This window comes from Helianthus annuus, chromosome 5 (assembly GCF_002127325.2).
Source record: "Helianthus annuus cultivar XRQ/B chromosome 5, HanXRQr2.0-SUNRISE, whole genome shotgun sequence".
In the NCBI taxonomy this organism is placed as follows: domain Eukaryota; kingdom Viridiplantae; phylum Streptophyta; class Magnoliopsida; order Asterales; family Asteraceae; genus Helianthus; species Helianthus annuus.
This window is the reverse complement of record NC_035437.2, coordinates 13,243,509-13,263,213: the sequence shown is the minus strand read 5'-3', so window position 1 is coordinate 13,263,213 and position 19,705 is coordinate 13,243,509. Positions and strand designations below refer to the sequence as shown.

Genomic DNA, 19,705 nt, shown 5'->3' with positions numbered 1-19,705 from the left:
ACACGCTCATTTCCTTAATGAACGAACACGAACATAAAATTTCGTTCGGTAAGTGTTCATGAACCGTTCGTGAACACATTTATTCCTTAACGAACGAACACGAACAAGGCCTTGTTCGTGTTCGTTCGGTTCGTTTACAGCCCTACCTATGCATTAATTGTCTAATTTTGTGTTACATTAAATGCAAATGACATTAGTTGTGTGTTTCATTTTTTTATGAAAAGAGTCTTATTTTGTTTTTTTTCTTTCAACTCTGTGTATTTTTAAATATATTTATGTATTTTCTAAAGTTTATATTTTAGGGGCCCGTATTGTATCTTCGCACAGGGCCCACAAATTTTTGAAGATTTTCAGAGACGGCCCTGGGATCAGAGGTATCCTTTAATATAAAACTGGATTTTTTATTATTATTTTTACACTACGAAAACGGTAGTAGACAGGATTGAGGGCTAGCCCGTGCTACCCCTTCTAATACACTAGCTCCGTCCCTGACCGGATTGGAGATATAATAGACGTTTCATTAGTCATCTTGGCTATGGTGTTTCTTGGGACACGAATGATGATGGTGTTGGCACACAAAACTTTCTCTTTTTTTCTTCCAATTTAAATTATGTTATAAGGTTCATTGTTAAATGTTTCTAAGATTTATAAATATAATGATTTATTAAACTTAAGAATTATTTTTCTTTATATTTAAGAAGTTTTGGGTCACTCAATTAAAGAGTCCAACCAAGGTTAGTTAGAATAGAATAACTAGCCCATAAGAAAAGCCCAAAACTTATCCTAAGACCTAAGAAAGCCCACCGTAATAATCTCATATCTTCTCCAGCTTTCCTGGTTGCTGTTTGGCCCTAATTCCTGCTCTACACATACAGAACCAGCGAACTCCGGTAAGATCATTTCTTCCACGTCTCAATACGGGTTCAGATCTGTTCTTATTTTTTATTTTCTGTAATTTGATTCACAACCTCCATATAGATAAAATCTGTTACTGTCTGTGATTAACTGGCCACTAGAGTATCGGAATCGAACGGTGTTTACAGAACGGTAGATACTTTACGTTATAGGTATTTACTACCGCTGTTTTTAGATCCAAATCATGTGTTGGTTGGTTGTTATACCACAGACCCACACCAGCTGATTTAGGTTCTTTCGCCGTCACACCCATCAGATCTTTGATTTTCATCGCCAATCACTTCAAAACAGTTCGATTAAGAAGAAATTTCACCTTCTGGCGAAAGTTGCAGGTAATCTTTGAGTTTATAATCTCTTTGTAACCAGTTTTCAGCAATGTTTTGGTTTGATTTGCAATTTGTTGTCTAGAAGTCTTTGGGTGATTCAAAACCTTCTCTTGATGTAGATTTTGTGTTATTGTTTAATTTAAATTTACAAGTTGAACACAAGTACAACCTCCTGAAGAAGAATATATGATGCTAGATTTGGTATATTTATTTAGAAAAGTAGTTCAGTATACTGGTAAATGCATATGCTGGGTCAGATTTGATCTTTTTTACTGTTGTTTGATGTTTTCTAGGAACACCAAATTTTTATGGGCAATTTTATTGTATGAAGTTGGGATGAGCAGGGTAGATAGTTTAAAAACGTTTATGTTAATCTCGGTTGATTATATACTGTAAGATTTGTTTGATTTTGAATGTTTTTAAAAACAGTATGATTTGAATAGAGTTGTTGATTGGAATAGCGGATGTGAAATGAGGCGATTTAGGTTTATGTGTGTTTTGCTTCGAATTGTATTGTGAGATTTGTTTTGATTTTGGATGATACTGAGAATAATATGCTTTAAGATGCTATAGAGATGGTTTATAAACGCTTATGTTTATCTCGGTTGATAAGATTTTAAGACTTATTTGATTATTATTTTGTTTGTGAAAAGATTCAATCTTTGTGAATGATTTGAAGATACTCATTGTTCTGCAGCAGGTTAGTGTTTTTTTTTTTTTTTCAACTTTTAAACTTGTTTACTGCCCCAATATCTTTGCATCCAATTAATAGGCTGCATAATGCATATGAATATGCACTGAAGTTATTTAGTTATCTTTGTCTACTGCATAATGCATTATGCAAAGTAAATGATCGGGTCAATATCTTTGTCTACTGAATAATGCATTGATGTTACCATACAAGTAACCAAGACATATGGAGTGATATTTATTTGCTATAAGTAATAAAATTATTATAATTCAACTTGTTTGATCCGGACCCGACCCGAGTGTCCAAAAAAAAAAAAAAAAAAAAAAAAACTGACCCGACCCGACCCGAAACCCGTTCTGACCCGGACCCGACCCGACCCGAAACCCGTTCTGACCCGGACCCGTTCTGACCCGAACCCGTTTCGACCCGAACCAAAGCAACCCTTTTGTATAATTGACCCGTTTTGACCCGAACCCGTTTTGACCCATGACCCGACCCGACCCGTTTGCCAGGTCTAATCTACATAGTAACCTTATTGCTTGTATATGCGGTATCCTTTTGCTCATAGCTTGACGCCATCCTTTGCAAATATATAAACTTGTCGACTGGTACTGGGAGGGATTGAGATTTTTGAGGTGTAATGCACTAAAAAGGAGACGCCTTGTGTGCGTGCGATATTAGTCGTGTAAAGTAATAGCAAGATGGATTTAGCAAACTATGTTCCGAGTGCTTTCACGGGTTTGATGAAGAATGCATCTGAATTGATCACATTTGCATATGATGTACCGTTTGCTCGGGCTGTTGTTTTCGGGGTGCCCATTGGAGGTATGTTCTTTAACAGAGGTCTTTGTTAATCGGTACTAATATACTTATGATACGGAGGTTGACTTTTTTTTCAATGTTGACTTATAGGCCATCTGTTTGTAGAAGGTCTACTGTTAGTAGTTATCATATTCTTACTATCGCAGAAGAGTTACAAGCCACCTAAACGCCCTTTAACGACGAAGGTTTGACTTTTTTTTTTCTAACTTGATGTCTTATTTTGAATTTTTAATTTGTTGTATGATGTTTGTAGGAGATTGATGAACTATGTGATGAATGGGTGCCCGAGTCTCTTATACCAACTGTAACCGAAGAGATGAAAAAGGAAGTTCCAGTACTGTTAAGGTCTCTCTCTCTCTAAACACACATATAGACATATACATACACATAATGTGTACACACGCCCACCTTTATGTACATACATACAGTGGCGAAGCTTGACCCGAGTGACAGGGGGGTCGAAAACGTATATACCCAAAAATTTCTATACGAAAACTACATATATAACACTACTGAACGAAAAGGTCGGGGGCTCGGACGCCCCCTCCCGCCCCTTCTATACTTTGCCCCTGCATACATATATAACTATACACAACCCCTATTGTACACACACATATATATGAATGGTTGTAAGAATTGCTAGGCGCTAGTCAACCGCTGGGGTACCAACTAGCGATTAATCGGGATTTTATTAGTTAAAGTTCAGTTTTTTATATATATGCGCACATTTTTATATGTAACTTTTTAAGTAGACATGTTTTAACCCCTCCTCGACCCATTTTTTTAAGTATACAAGATTAATCGCCGGATTTATAGGTTTTGGCCGGAATCTGTCAGAATCGTCGATTTCCGGCCGACTAGGGCCGGCTAGCGATTAAATTCACCGATTACCTAAAAATTAATCAGTGGTCGACTGACTAGCAACTAGTCGCCGATTAATCCCGATTTTTCCAAGACTGTATATATGTACTGCTATTCATATATGTCTATCTACACAACCACCTTTTAATTGTAGAGCCACAATACTAAAACAAAAGATACCCTTTTGCTTTTTGTGTCAATCTATGTTCATATTTATAATTTATTATGGTTATGATACTTTGATCATTAACTTTATTAGGATTGTTGATAATACCACAAATTTTTAAAGTGTTGGAAATTTATATTATTCTATATTAATAAGAACATGATAGGCTTGACTTTGATGCTGATTGTTCACACAATTTACCTCCGTTGTTCATTTTCTTAAAAACGCAAGTACACAAGCATTCACACAAAAATGAAAATATTAAATGACCTTAAGGTGGTCATGTAACTATGTGATATTCCAAGCGTAACATTCATGAAACATCTGCACAATATACTTTAACTACTGCATTACTTACAGTGCTGCAGGAACTCATACAATAATCAACGGCAAAGAAGTGGTTAACTTTGCTTCAGCAAATTACCTAGGCTTAATGGGTCACGAGAAGTTACTTGTGAGTAACCTACCCTAATAATTTACTTCAACTGCTTACATATAGTTTTAATTATATAAATTCAAAATGGCAGGATTCATGTACTTCCTCTCTAGAGAAATATGGTGTTGGTTCTTGTGGTCCCCGTCAATTTTACGGAACCATTGGTATAAACCTATTGGTGATGCAAATAATCTTATTGAACTTATTTTCAAGCACTGTTGTTAATAGTGAGCATAGCGCCCGCTATAGCGTTTAGCGTGGCGACGTGGCAATAGGTCGCAATCTGATTTTGGCACCTCCATAGCGTGAAAATAGCGGGATTATAGGTTTTTTTTTTAAATATAGATAGCAATAACATTTACCTATAAAATTGCGGGATTTTTGATTTTTTATAATATACATATAAAAACGATAAAATATACAAGTAAATTATTTCTAAGATTTTCTTCTAGTGCATTGCTAAACATAAATTAGCGCCCGCTATTTCATCGCTATTGCTACGTAGTGTATAGGTAGCTTGTCCGCTATTCGCTATTAACAACTATGGTTTCAAGTACTTTAATGTTTTAGAAAGCTACTATAGCTCTTTTAACTGTATCTTTTTATTATTTTATTTAGATGTTCACCTTGACTGTGAAACGAGAATAGCGGAGTTTTTGGGAACTCCTGATTCCATACTCTATTCTTACGGACTCTCAACTATGTTTAGCGCAATTCCAGCATTTTGTAAGAAAGGAGATATCATTGTTGTGTAAGTCTTGTTGTTTTGCTATTTTAAAATCAAATATATAAGATGGACTTGATTGCGAAGCTGTACGTGTAATAAGGTCACTTTTACAAGTCCAACTTTGTTATTTTAGAGATGAAGGTGTGCACTGGGGGATACAGAATGGCTTATACTTGTCAAGAAGCACAATTGTATACTTTAAGCACAACGACATGCAATCTTTACAAAGTACGCTTGTCAAAGTAACTCAAGACAACAAGCGAGCTAAGAAACTGAGACGCTACATTGTTGTTGAAGCGGTATACCAGGTATTTCTAGTCAATTATGCTTATAATTCTTTTTTCTTGAACTCACTTCTGATTAAGTTGAGCACTTGGCTCATATCAAACTAAAAGTGAACATTACATATAAACACGCATTTTCTAGAAGGTTACAATCAGAAGAAACAGGCTACCCGTACAGGCTTAGTGTGCTTGACTCATTATGATGTTTAATATATGGTATCAAAATGTTCAGAATTCTGGTCAAATTGCTCCACTTGATGAGATTATCCAACTGAAGGAGAAGTACAAGTTTCGTGTTTTGTTAGATGAAAGCAACTCTTTCGGTGTGCTTGGCAAATCTGGTAGAGGTCTAACTGAACACTACGATGTTCCGGTACACTCCCTCTCTCTCTCTTTATGTATATAATATATATATATATACACATATAGGATGAGGATCAGATGAGAACCACCCCGAGTTGCAAGAACTTGAGAACTCCTTGAAAAAAAGTTTTTTTTTTTTTTTAAAAAAAATTTCGCATTTTTTGTAAATCATGTAACTTTTTCAAAATAAAAGCCTAGCGTTCATTTATGTAGGGTTTTGGATTGCTTACACTGCCGTAAAAAGTTACAAAAACATATGACGTCACCCTTTCTTGCGAGTTACACTCATGTAAATTGTTGTTACGCTATAGTAAATTTTTGTATACGTTTTTTTTTTGAAAAACTTGCATAATTTTAATTTTTTTTTTTTTGCGAAAAAATTAAAAAAATAAACTTTCTTTTAAAGGAGTTCTCAAAGTTCTTCCAACTCGGAGTGGTTCTCATTATATCCATCCCCTACTTATATATATATACATATATATATATATATACATATATATATATATATACATATATATATATAGGACAAAGATCCGTTAGGAACCACCCTTTATTGCGAGAACCGCGAGAACCAGTGTGAACACAAACAGTAATAGCTAAAAAAATCTAAAAAACACCCAAAAATTTTTTTTTATATTTTTACTATTTTTTATATAAAAATCGCTACTTTTAGTATCCAAAAAAAAAAAAAAATTTTTTTTTTAAAAAATTTTTTTTTTTTTAAAAAAAAAAAATTTTTTTTTTGGCTACAAAAAGTAGCGATTTGAACATAAAAAATAGTAAAAAAATAAAAAAAAATTTTTAGATTTTTTTTTGATTTTTTTAGATTTTTTAGGTTTTTTGGGGGTTTAGTTTTTAGCATTTTAGCTTGGGGGGGGGGGTGGGGGGGCGGGGGGGTTTAGGTTTTTGGGTGGTGGGGGAGGGGGGTTTAGGTTTTTGGGGGGGGGGGGTGGGGGGGTTAGGTTTTTTTTAGGTTTTTTGAGGGTTTTAGTTTTTAGCATTTAGCTTGGGGGGGGGGGGTTAGGTTTTTTTTTGGGGGGGGGGGGTGGGGGGTTTAGGTTTTTGGGGGGTGGGGGGGTGGGGGTTAGGTTTTTTTTAGGTTTTTTGAGGGTTTTAGTTTTTAGCATTTAGCTTGGGGGGGTTAGGTTTTTTTTGGGGGGGGGGGGTTAGGTTTTTTTTTTTGGGGGGGGGGGGTGGGGGGTTTAGGTTTTTGGGGGGTGGGGGGGTGGGGGTTAGGTTTTTTTTTAGGTTTTTTTTTAGGTTTTTTTAGCTATTTTAGCTTGTGTTCACATTGGTTCTCGCGGTTCTCGCAATAAAGGTGGTTCTCGCATGAACCTTACCCTATATATATATACATATGTAGTGTGAGGTTCATTGGGGAACACTAAAAAAGTGGGGAACAGTGGGGAACCGACTCAAACGAACTCCGATCGGACTCATTCCAGCGGCGTTGGAACCGTCTTGTCGAACCCTAACTAGGATCTTTTAACCCTAAACCCTAAATCATAACCCTTAAACCCTAAATATATTAGGTTTGGCTTTTAGGGTTTAGCTTTAGGGTTTAGCCTTAGGGTTTAGCTTTAAGGTTTAGCTTTAGGGTTTAGAGTTTAGCTTTAGGGTTTAGGGTTTAGCTTTAGGGTTTAGCTATAGGATTTAGCTTTAGGTTTAGCCTTTAGGGTTTAGTTTTTAGGGTTTATAGTTTAGATTTTACGATTTAGCTTAGATTTTAGCCTTATTTTTTAGCTTTAGGGTTTAGAGTTTAGGAGTTAGGATTTAGAGTTTAGGGTTAAGAGATCTTAGTTAGGGTTCGACGAGACGGTTCCAACACCGCTGGAATGAGTCCAATCGGAGTTCGTTTGAGCCGGTTCCCCGCTGTTCCCCACTTTTTAAGTGTTCCCCAATGAACCTTATATATGTATATACATATATATATATAGGGTAAGGTTCATGTGAGAACCACCCTTATTGCGAGAACGCGAGAACCAATGTGAACACAAAATAAAATCTAAAAAAAAAATCAAAAAAGCACTCAAAAATTTTTTATTTTTAATATTTTTCCTAAAAAATCGCTATATTTTGTTCCCCCCAGAAAAAAAAAACGTTTTTTTTTTCGAGTAACAGTTATCTATGCACATGTGCATATGTATCATTACTTCGACAAATTCGGTAATACGTTATCAGGAGTAGACAATTGCACTTTAATTTACAACTAGATTTACGACCCGCCGCAATGCGGCGAGGATCCTTTAGTTATAACTAAGTCGATTTAAGACGCGCACGTTATGTTGAACCTGTCAAACGGGAAAAAATAGACGATGTAAAAACATTCACCCACACACGCACGTTGCGTCGTGTTAACTCGTAAAATTTTGAACTGTTAGTTGTAAATAGTTAAAGGGCCTAGTTGTTAACTAGAGGTCCCTACATGCAATTCTAGGTATACCCTTATGTAAATAGTTATTTACTTGTTGATCCCTCCTTCCCCTATAAATAGAGGGATCCTCTTCATTTGTAATTACACATTCAATCAATACAAGTTCGGTTTTCATACCATTACCATTTACATGGTATCAGAGCTAAAGGTTTCTTAGCTCACGAGTGTCTTTCGGGTGACCATTTCCGGCCAAATTTCCGGTCACCACCAGTTGGGTATTACCTTCCTACTCCTAAAAACCCGTTCCAGATCTGTTCAAACACCCAAAACCACCACAACCCGTCACCTACTTTTTCAGATCCGTTCCTTTTTCCGGCGAGTTAACATACACCACCACCACCATCGTGTTCGCAATTGCCCGATCTACAAAACCCCCAAAAAATCGCCGCCGTCCGCCGCTCCACGCGCCCCCACGCGCCCCCACGCGCCGCCGCCCCTTCCGCCGCCCTCATCCACGCGCCGCGCGTGACGGCGCGTCGCCATCTCTCCGGCCGCCGTTTTTTGCCAGTCTGATCGGAATTACCTCCCCGTCCATCCTGTCAGGTTAATTTTTCGATCCGAGAACTTTTTCGTTTCTGTCTCGTTTAGCGTGTTCGTATTCCAGTTCAGATTTTTCGAGGTTACTGTTCACCAGTCCCAAACCTGTTCCAGATCTGATCAGCCAAGTTTCAGATCTCACCTCCTCAAAACCACCAGTCCCAAACCTGTCCCGGAGTTACTGTTCATCGCAGTACTGTTCATCCGTTACTGTTCATCCGATACTGTATTTTTCAGCTTCGTCGGAATTTAGTTTTGATCATTTCCGTGAAATCGGTTTTCCGATCTGAGCAACTTTCGTTTTCTGCCTAGGTTCGCGTATTCGGATTTCATCTCAGTTTTCCGCTTGAACATCTTTTCAAATGGGTGACGAACGAAATCACACCATTTCATGCACCAAGGAGGAGTATGATTTGCTTCAACGGTTCCTTGCTTTTTGGTCATCGAGTCCTCAAACCAACTCAGTACAATCAGGTACGTTTTCTGGCTTTGACTTATCCTGGATTATTGATTCTGGAGCTACTCATCACATGACTGCGAATCAAGAAATTCTCACTAGCCTTCATAATACCTTTTGCTCACCAGTTCAACTTGCAGATGGTTCCTCATGCCCCGTACGCGGCATTGGATCCATTCAGAACCCAGATAGCCTAAACCTGTCTTCTGTTCTTCTTGTTCCTAACTTCCCGGCCAGTCTTTTATCTGTCAGTCAGATTACTAAACGAAATAATTGTTCCGTTACCTTTTATCCTACTCATTGTACCTTTAATGAACTAGGTACTAACCGAGTAATTGGTACCGGCCTCGAATCAGAAGGTCTCTATCGAATGTCTTCATTGTCGCATCCCAAAGCAAACATCTGTGAGTTTAGTATCTTTGAAACTCATTGTCGGTTAGGCCATCCCTCAGCAGCCGTCCTACGACAAATGAGACCTGGCATCTCTATTCCCGATAACTTCCATTGTGAGTCATGTCAGCTCGGTAAACATACTCGACGTCCTTATCCCCCAAAAGTGTCAAGCCGAACCATTTCCATATTTGAACTTGTCCATTCAGATGTATGGGGTCCATGTCCAGTTAAGACTACATTGGGCTTTCAATACTTTGTTATTTTCATTGATGATTATTCTCGTGCCACATGGGTTTACCTATTGAAATCCCGTAGTGAAATCAACTCGATCTTTCGTGAATTCCATGCATATGTCAAGACCCAGTTCAAAACATCCATTCAAACCTTACGCACCGATAATGCTAAAGAATATTTGTCCACCGATTTCTCTACATATCTCAAATCACAAGGTATTATTCACGAGACTTCTTGCGCATATACATCCCAACAGAATGGTGTTGCTGAACGCAAGAACCGCCATCTGTTGGATGTTACTCGCACACTCATGATTCATTCTCATGTTCCTCGTCACTTTTGGGGTGATGCCGTTCTTACTGCGGCTTATCTGATTAATCGTATGCCATCATCCGTTCTTCGTGGTCAAACCCCGTTCTCGGTTCTATTTCCTAGAGGAACTCCGTTTCCTCTTGAGCCACAAATTTTTGGATGTGTAGCTTATGTCCATGATCATCGTCCCGGAGTCCCTAAAATCGACCCTCGAGCCATTCATTGTGTCTTTGTTGGTTACTCGCGTGTCCAGAAAGGTTATCGATGTTATAGTCCTTCCCTTCGCCGATACTTTACCAGTGCTGACGTCACTTTTGATCCATTGCGTCTTTTCTTTCCAGAATCTTCCATTCCAGTTTCTGATCTGTTTCCCGATCCTGATATACCTGAGTCTCACATCATCCCCACCTTTCCTGTAACTCCTGTTCCATCTGTCCCTCAGGTCTCAGACACCACAACCCAGGGTCCTACTGCTGAGAACCTACCAAACGATCCCCCGCCATTACTCTTTACATATGCTCGGCGAGGAAAGGATCACACGTCAGCAACCGTTGATCCCCAACCTACCCATACCTCTGGTACATCCGTTCAACCTGCCATGACTGAACCAGATACACCCTTACCAGTTCCTACCCATACTACCTCGGATATCCCTTCGGATACTTCTGCTTATGACCCTCCAGGTGCCCCATATCCTGATATACCTATTGCCTTCCGCAAGGAACCCAGACGCTCCACTCGTTATCCCATTCAGGATTACGTTGCCTACGCTCATCTCTCTACTGAGTCTCATGCCTTTACCACTTCCCTGGATTCCTACCCGATTCCCAAGAATGTGATGACAGCTCTGGCTCACCCAGGATGGCGTCAAGCCATGGAAGACGAGATTGGGGCCTTACGGGCCAATCAGACTTGGGATCTTGAACCACTTCCTCCTGGTAAGCGTGTTGTTGGTTGTCGTTGGGTTTTCACAGTAAAACTTAACCCTGATGGTTCGCTACATCGTCTGAAAGCTCGTCTGGTAGCTAAAGGTTATTCTCAAGCTTATGGTATTGATTATGACGAGACTTTCTCCCCGGTTGCCAAGATGCCCTCTGTGCGTATTTGTATTGCTCTTGCTGCCATTCATCATTGGCCGCTCCACCAGCTAGATGTCAAGAACGCCTTTCTCAATGGTATTCTTGAGGAGGAGGTTTATATGGAGCAGCCACCTGGGTTCATTGTTGAGGAGGAGGCCTCAAAGGTATGCAGACTACGTCGTTCCCTATATGGCCTTAAACAGTCTCCAAGGGCATGGTTTGGTCGTTTCTCTAGTGTTTTGGGAGAGTTTGAGATGGTTCGTAGTGCATATGATCACTCTGTATTCTTTAGACATCATCAGGGCCAAAGGATCATTCTAGTTGTTTATGTGGACGATATCATAATTACAGGGGATGATGAAGATGGGATTACCAAGCTCAAACAGTTCCTTCAGTCTCAGTTTTAGATTAGCGACTTAGGTCGACTTCGGTACTTACTTGGCATAGAAGTATCTCGTTCCCCACAAGGAATACTCCTTTCTCAGCGGAAGTATGTCCTTGATATGTTAACTGAGTGTGGCTTATTGGGTTGCAAACCGGTTGATAGTCCTATGCTTCCTACGAGGAAGCTCATTCCAGAGGACGGAAGTCCAATGAAAGATCCTGAGCGATACAGACGATTGGTCGGAAAACTTAACTACTTAACTGTCACCCGACCAGATATCTCCTTTGTCGTTAGTGTCCTAAGTCAATTCATGGCCACTCCATACACAGGACACTGGGATGCTGCTCTCCGTGTCTTAAGATATCTCAAGAGCACACCAGGCCTAGGGATCTTATATTCCGATCAGGGTCATTGTCGTGTAGGTGCTTTCACAGAAGATGGAGATGGACGTATATCTGGATTCTCAGACGCAGATTGGGCAGGCTGTCCTATTTCCCGTCGATCCACCACTGGGTACTGTGTTTTCGTTGGAGGAAATCTTGTTTCCTGGAAGAGTAAGAAACAACACACCGTATCTAGATCAAGTGCCGAATCAGAGTACAGAGCTATGGCAGATGTTACATCAGAGATGATATGGGTTCGTCGTCTTCTCAAAGAACTTGGGGTTATCTCTGAAGACTTGATGCGATTATACTCTGATAATCAATCAGCTATACATATAGCCAAAAATCAAGTATTCCATGAGAGAACTAAACACATTGAGGTTGATTGTCACCTAATCAGAGATCGGATAGTCGGAACTCAAAAGGATCCTCCATCAATTCAGCCAATCCATGTTAAGACGGAATTCCAACTAGCAGATATCTTCACAAAACCACTCCGAAAGGCACAAATAGATTTCATATGTAACAAGTTGGGCATGATTAACATCTATGCTCCAACTTGAGGAGGAGTGTTAGTTGTAAATAGTTAAAGGGCCTAGTTGTTAACTAGAGGTCCCTACATGCAATTCTAGGTATACCCTTATGTAAATAGTTATTTACTTGTTGATCCCTCCTTCCCCTATAAATAGAGGGATCCTCTTCATTTGTAATTACACATTCAATCAATACAAGTTCGGTTTTCATACCATTACCATTTACATGAACGAAACGTAAAAACGTTAAACCAAAGATGCACGTTCCGGTGTGTTAAGTCACAAAATTTAGAACGAAGCATAAAGCGAAAAATTTGCGAAAAACAAAAACTATAAAGGACCAAAGCTGAAAGTAAAAAAAAAGTTGTGAGTATAGATTGCAAAAGATAAAAAGTTTTGTGTTAAAAGTAAAAAAAAATAGTTTTGGGTTAAAAGTAATTCATGAAATACTTTCGGGTGAAAAGTAAAAAAATTAATTTTTTTGAAAAACCCCCAAAAGCCAAGGTTTAAACAACAATATGCATAACCATTTTTTGTTTGAAAAAACCCACCAAAGCCAAGATTACCACACATAAGTAAAAAAATCAAAGTGGTTAAATTGCAAAAGATGGAAACTTTTGAATTAGAAGTGAAAAATCAAATTAATCAAACGGGTTAAACTGTATAAGATAGAAACTTTTGAATTAGAAGTAAAAAACCAAATTAATCAAAAGAGTTAAATTACCAAAGATTAAAACTTTAAACTTAAATTGTCAAAGATTAAAACTTTAAGGTTAAAAAGGAAACAAAGATTAAACTTTAAACTTAAATTGTTAAAGATTAATACTTTAGGGTTAAAAAGGAAAGTTCTAATTTTTTTTTTTTTGAAAAACTCACTAAGCACATGTTACAACACATGTATGCATATTCAACTTGCTTATTTATAAAGTTTAAAACCTTAAACTTAAATTGTCAAAGATTAAAACTTTAGGGGTAAAAGGAAACAAAAATTAAACTTTAAACTTAAATTGTTAAAGATTAAAACTTTAGGGTTAAAAAGGAAAGTTCTAGTTTTTTTTTTGAAAAACACCCCAAGCACAAGTTACAACCAAGGTAAGCCTAAAGTTTAAAACTTTAAACTTAAATTGTCAAAGATTAAAACTTTAGGGGTAAAAAGGAAACAAAGATTAAACTTTAAACTTAAATTGTTAAAGATTAAAACTTTAGGGTTAAAAAGGAAAGTTCTAGTTTTTTTTTTGAAAAACACCCCAAGCACAAGTTACAACCAAGGTAAGCCTAAACTTGTTGCTTCTTTATATGGTTTTAATACCATTCGTAATACACTACTTTTTACATTACCAATATTAAAAATGCACATGTGCATCATTAGGTATAACCATGATATAACATGTTTTGGTACAAAAAGTTTGTGATTTTGAATGGAGAAGTAGGCCCATATACATGTTTTTTGATTAGTTATATCTAGTGGTTGATGGTTTGGTTATAGTTGTCAATTTATGATTTAATATGTTGATTGGATGGTATAAATGGTCTTTACATACATGTAATAAAGTGAAAATATTGGTAATGGTATTGTATTATGGATGGTAAGAGGTAATGGTATTGTATTATGGATGGTAGGAGGTAATGGTAGTGTATTATGGATGGTATGATAGATGAAAGGGAAAGTGTATTCAAAGTAGTGTTCAAAACACCTTATTTCATGTTGATACATATAGATGCACATGTGCATTTCTAATATTGGTAATGTAAAAAGTATTGTATTACACATGATAGTGTAAATGAAAGTGCAATTGTCTAATAGTTGTAATGAATTACGGAATTTGTCAAAGAAATGACAAAAATGCACATGTGCATGTTTGTGTATTATGGATGAAATGATTGATGAAAGAGAAATTAGTGTACCAAAACACCTTATTTCATGTTGATACATATAGATGCACATGTGCATTTCTAATATTGTTAACGTAAAAAGTAGTGTATTACACGTGGTAGTGCAAATGAAAGTGCAATTGTCTAATAATTGTAATGAATTACGGAATTTGTCAAAGAAATGATACAAATGCACATGTGCATGAATAACTGTGACTCGGATTTTTTTTTTTTTTTTGAATTTTTTTATTGTAAACTAAATATAGCGAATTTTACACAAAAAACAGTAAAAAAATAAAAAAAAAAAATTTTTGGGTGTTTTTTAGATTTTTTAGGTATTACTGTTTGTGTTCACACTGGTTCTCGCGGTTCTCGCAATAAAGGGTGGTTTCTAACGGATCTTTGTCCTATATATATATATATATATGCATGTGTGTGTGTCTGCACACATATACATATACCTCCAGAGTTATCAAAAGCGAGCGCTTTTGGCGCCTAGGCGCTTTTTCTGGGCGATTCGCATTTACTGCGCTTATAGTTCCCAGGTAATAATAGCGCAGCTTAATTCTTCCCATGCGTAATTAATGATTTATGCTTTTTATTTTTTTAATTGGTAATTTCCACTTTTTCTGCAGTATTTATAGGGCTTTAAGTTTAAACAAATGATATCAGTTTATTATCACATTTTTCAGTTCGAATTATCAAAATATTCAGTTCGAATTATCAAAATTATTCAGTGCTATGAACATTTTGGTTTTAAGTATTTTGTTATCTGAGACTTTTTAAGTGCTAGTATGAACATTATTGTTTTGGTTTTGTGTACTTTATTCCCTTAATGAACTTTTTTATTTTTTTTATTTAAGTGCGCTATTCTTTTTCTCGGGCTCACGCTTTTTTTGCGACTATCGCCTAGGCCCTAGAGCCTATGCGCCTAGAGTGCGCTTTGCGCCTTTAATAACTATGTATACCTCTTACATGTATATTTGATTTTTAGTGAGTAGAAGGGTGATGTTGGTCTTACTGTTGTAGGTTGATAAGATAGATATAATAACTGCTGCTATGGGACATGCATTGGCCTCAGAAGGTGGGTTTTGCACCGGGAGTCACAGAGTTGTTGATCACCAAGTAAGCACTCCTGCATCTATAACATGTCTGACATTTAACACCAATAGGAAAAATTGTTATTTCAATATTGATACGTGATGGTTTAGTTCAAGAAAGGACCCACAAGTTACAAGATAATTACAAACATATTTTAGCATTGTTTTGTGTCTTATGTTAACGTGTTATGTTTCTGTAGCGCCTCAGCAGCTCAGGCTATGTGTTTTCTGCATCTCTTCCCCCATATTTGGCAAGTGCTGCAATTGCTGCTATCGATGTTATAGAGGAAAACCCTCAACTCATAACCAAGTTACGAGATAATTCCAAATTATTAAGTACAGGTGATAGATTTTGGCCTACAAGATGACTCTTTATTATTTATTATTATTATTATTATTATTATTATTATTAGGGAAATTGAATTTTAAAAATCCTACCTTTAGGTGGTTGGCCAATAATAATCCCACCTTCAAATATCGCCACTGCAGTCCCACCTTAATTTTTTTTCCTCTCTGGACATCCGTTTACAAAACTTAACTTCGTTAAGTTTTTTCTGAATTTCAAACCGATGTTTTAGGGCTTTTGATCAGAATGAGGATACTGGCCGATTGATGTAAAAATTACCTCGAAACGGTGCTTCAATTTGGGTGTTTAGTTTGAAACTCAGAAAAAAAAACTTAACAGAGGTCCAGTGATGAAAAAAAGTTTAAAAGGTGGGACTTCAGTGGCGACATTTGAAGATGGGATTATTAAAATCCAATTTGCCTTATTGTTATTATTATTATTATTATTATTAATAATATTATTAATATTATTGTTATTATTATTAGGGGTATTGGATTTTAATAATCCCAAGTTTCACTAATTGGACGATAATAATCCCAACTTCAAAAATTGCCTACAACAGTCCCAACTTGTAAGATTTTGGCCACCAATGATCCTTGTCTAACTGGGTTATAACCTTGTTGGGCTGGTGATCTGCAACTTATTCCGGCGACCCGTTTTACCTCTGAAACCACCAAACGAGACCACCACCAATCATCTCCGACCTCCTGTAATCTTCTCCGCTTCTCAAAAGTTTAAAATTTCCACCATCTACGCAACTCCGGTGACCTGCAACTTATTCCGACGACCTTCTTTACCCCTGAAACCACCAAAGGAGACCACCGCTTGTCATCTCCAACCTCTAGTGACCTTCTCCGTCGCTCAAAACTTCAAAAAAACTAACTGGGTTATAACCCAGTTAGACAAGGATCATTGGTGGCCAAAATCTTACAAGTTGGGACTGTTGTAGGCAATTTTTGAAGTTGGAATTATTACCGGTCAATTAATGAAACTTGGGATTATTAAAATCCAATACCCCTTATTATTATTATTGTTATTATTATTATTGTTATTGTTATTGTTATTATTATTATTATTATTGTTATTGTTATTATTATTATTATTATTATTATTATTATTATTTTTATTTTTATTATTATTATTATTATTTTTATTTTTACTTCTATTTCTATTGTTATTGTCTAAGTAGCACTGGAACGGGTACGGGATCGGGTTACGGGGACGATACGGGAACGAGGAATGGCAAAACTCAAAATTCCAAGATACGGGTACGACAATAAAAAAATAAAAATACATTAAACAAATTCCAAAAATACTACATCTTCCAAAGGTAATTAATATCAATAATCAAATCATTTTCAAATTCCGGTTCATCTAGTGAGAGATCGGCAATCGATAGAGAACTAGAGATGATGAGACTTGAGAGATTAGAGATTAGAGAAGCCGAATATGATAGGTCTATTTATTTAATGGCCGGTTGTGGAATTTGAAAGGGTAAAAACCCTAAAAATAAATGGAAACGGGCTGGATACTTCTACCAGATACGTCCCCGACATTGGAAACGTTTAGGAAACGTCCCCAACGAGTACCCATGGTGTTTCCGTCCCCGACAAGTTGGCCACATAAATGGAGTCCCCGTGCTACATAGGTTATTGTTATTGTTATTAATAATAATAATAATAATAATAATAACCATTTGAACCCGTCAATACCTGCTAACGCGTCTTGAGATGGGTAGGTGGCCTTAAGACCCTTTAGTTTGTCTTTCTATGATGGTGTTTTATTACATTCTTTGACTAATACTGTCCACATTATTTTCATGGATGTTTCATGAAACCTTAATAATATGAAGCCATTTATTATGCTTTTATAAATGCAGGATTGTTGGGAATAAAAGGCCTGGAACTTGCAAATGATATAATGTCACCGCTTGTATTCCTCCGACTTAAAAACTCCACTGGGTCATTGAAGAGTGATCTTCAAGTACTTGAAGATCTTGCTGATCGGGTAAGTGTTAAGCCTTTGATTTAAAAGTCTTAACAGTCGTATGCAGTTATGCATTGTTTTGTTGTATGGTACAACTCATACGCCCATTGTGAATGTGCTGCAATTGCAGGTATTGAAGGAACACTCGGTTTTTGTAACAACTTCAAAAAGGTCGTTTGTTGATAAATGCAATCTTCCTGTCGGGATTAGGATATACGTCTCAGCTGCTCACACAGAATCTGATCTTCAGAAAGTATGTGAATCATTGAAGAGCGTTGCCGCTTCATTATTCACGGATTAAATCTACTCGCTACGGTATAACACCTCATACATGAACAAATTGTGTGAAAGAAAAATTTAAAGAATTGTTTCTTCATATTTTTAGCCATGTTTTATTTGATTTCTTGACATGCTAGTTGGTTTTTGTTCATATGCCTTTGTTTTGTAAATGTTGATGCAACAAACACGGGACCAAGGATGGTAGCTGGACTGGTTAGGCAAAAGGGCTGAAAGGTTTGATTTTGCCTAACGCAGGTCGCGGGGTCCCTCCACGTTTGCAAAACGTGGAAGGAGGTTCACTAGTATATTTGAGTTATTTGCTTTGAAGTTCTTTCTCCAAGATTGACTCGGATCGAGAAAAGAAAGCAAATAGAATGAATGAGATGAATCTGATGAAGAGTTATTTGGAAGTGACAAGAACTCTTCAAATGACAAGAGATTAAGGAATCTCTCTGCTTTTCGGAATGTCCTTGAAGTGTTATTGAGCTGTCTTCTTATAGTGGAAGACACTTCTCGAAATGGTATGGACTATACTAGTGAGACCTGTTTGCTTATGGAGGGTTTCCCCTTTTGGGGTTCAAGGCTTTGGACCCCTGGTTAATAGGGTGTGCCTGTACAGACCTGCTCTGACTTTGTGAGTTGGTGAGCGTGAGTTGGTGAGATGAGTTGGTGGACATGACTAGTTACTGTTCCTCGATTCACTCATTATGCAGCTTTTCATCCGATGAACCTTTCAACCTTTTAAGCTCTTTGCATATTAATGGTTTTATTTGTCTTTGGGCTACCCCCGTCGTCAGCCCCCCAAGTCAGAGGTTTTTGGGGTATTAGGCTCAAAGACTTCTGACTTTTATGCATGTCTTTTAAAGGCTTCAAGGGTTCGTTGTTTGGAGGCTTGAAGGGTTTGAGGCGGTTACTTTTTTGAATTTTGAAATTTAATCGATTTGACAGTTGATTGGACATGTGTCAGGCGGCGGATTGGCAGAGATTTTTATTTTTATCTTTAATACCCTTACTTTACTCTTATATTCATTTTTACAATTACAAAACTTCATCATTTTCCCTTCAATCATTCACAGTTTTTCCTCCCTCAGGTTAGTTTTCTTCTCCGTTTTCACTTTTACTTTTTCCGATCATGGGTGCCCTTAAGGATTTAGCGAGGTCATTTTCTCGGTTGACACAAGAGGAGGTAGACCTGTTTTGCCTTGAATATGGTATCGATAAACAGTTTAATCCGACCGCCCCTGCTTGCGATGCTTCCGTTGACAAACCGATTCCTGGTTTTATTGCTTTGTATTGTCGGCATTTTGAGTGGTCTAATCTTCGTTACCCTTTTTCGTTTTTTGTTCTAAATTTGCTTGAATATTATCGAGTGTCTTTTGGGCAAGTACATCCGAAAGGAATGGCTAGGGTTTTGCACTTTGAAGTGCTGTGTCGTGCTTTAGGTTATGATCCTTCATTGTTGCTCTTTCGGAGGTTCTTCCGGTTAGCCAAAAATGGTGATTGGTTTACTTTTGAGAACACAAAGGTTGATACTTGTCTTGTTTCATCCATGGTTACAACCCTTGGATCATGGAAGAATACGTTTTTCTGGGTTTCTGAATCCATTATTCCTTTCAAAATGGTGTGGAGGCATCCGGATGCTGTTCTCAACGATCCGGAGCCTTCCGAGTCTGAATTGAATGATGCCTTTCTTTCAGCCATTCGGGGGTGCCCTTCGAGGGTTCGCCCTTTTCCCGAACATTTGTTAGTGCTTTTAGGGGTTAGTAATATTTGGGCAAAAGTTG

General features: G+C 37.4%; 1 protein-coding gene across 8 annotated transcripts; it reads left to right on the top strand.

Moving 5' to 3' along the window:
- Positions 1-805: 805 nt before the first annotated feature.
- LOC110940011 (long chain base biosynthesis protein 1) lies at positions 806-18,072 on the top strand. Of its 8 annotated transcripts, none has more exons than XM_022181578.2 (16): positions 834-890; positions 979-1,067; positions 1,172-1,247; positions 1,895-1,941; positions 2,501-2,757; positions 2,845-2,939; positions 3,008-3,099; positions 4,142-4,235; positions 4,309-4,381; positions 4,836-4,968; positions 5,078-5,252; positions 5,461-5,601; positions 15,240-15,335; positions 15,511-15,652; positions 17,536-17,663; positions 17,773-18,072. In XM_022181578.2, exons 5-16 carry the CDS (start codon positions 2,634-2,636, stop codon positions 17,941-17,943), a joined length of 1,464 nt encoding a protein of 487 aa, XP_022037270.1. In that variant the 5' UTR covers positions 834-890; positions 979-1,067; positions 1,172-1,247; positions 1,895-1,941; positions 2,501-2,633; the 3' UTR covers positions 17,944-18,072. The 8 variants fall into 8 exon arrangements, with proteins under 8 accessions (XP_022037268.1, XP_022037264.1, XP_022037269.1 ...); XM_022181574.2 differs by having other exon boundaries at positions 842-890; positions 979-1,047; positions 1,127-1,247; XM_022181576.1 differs by lacking the exon at positions 979-1,067 and having other exon boundaries at positions 806-890; positions 1,127-1,247.
- Positions 18,073-19,705: the final 1,633 nt, after the last annotated feature.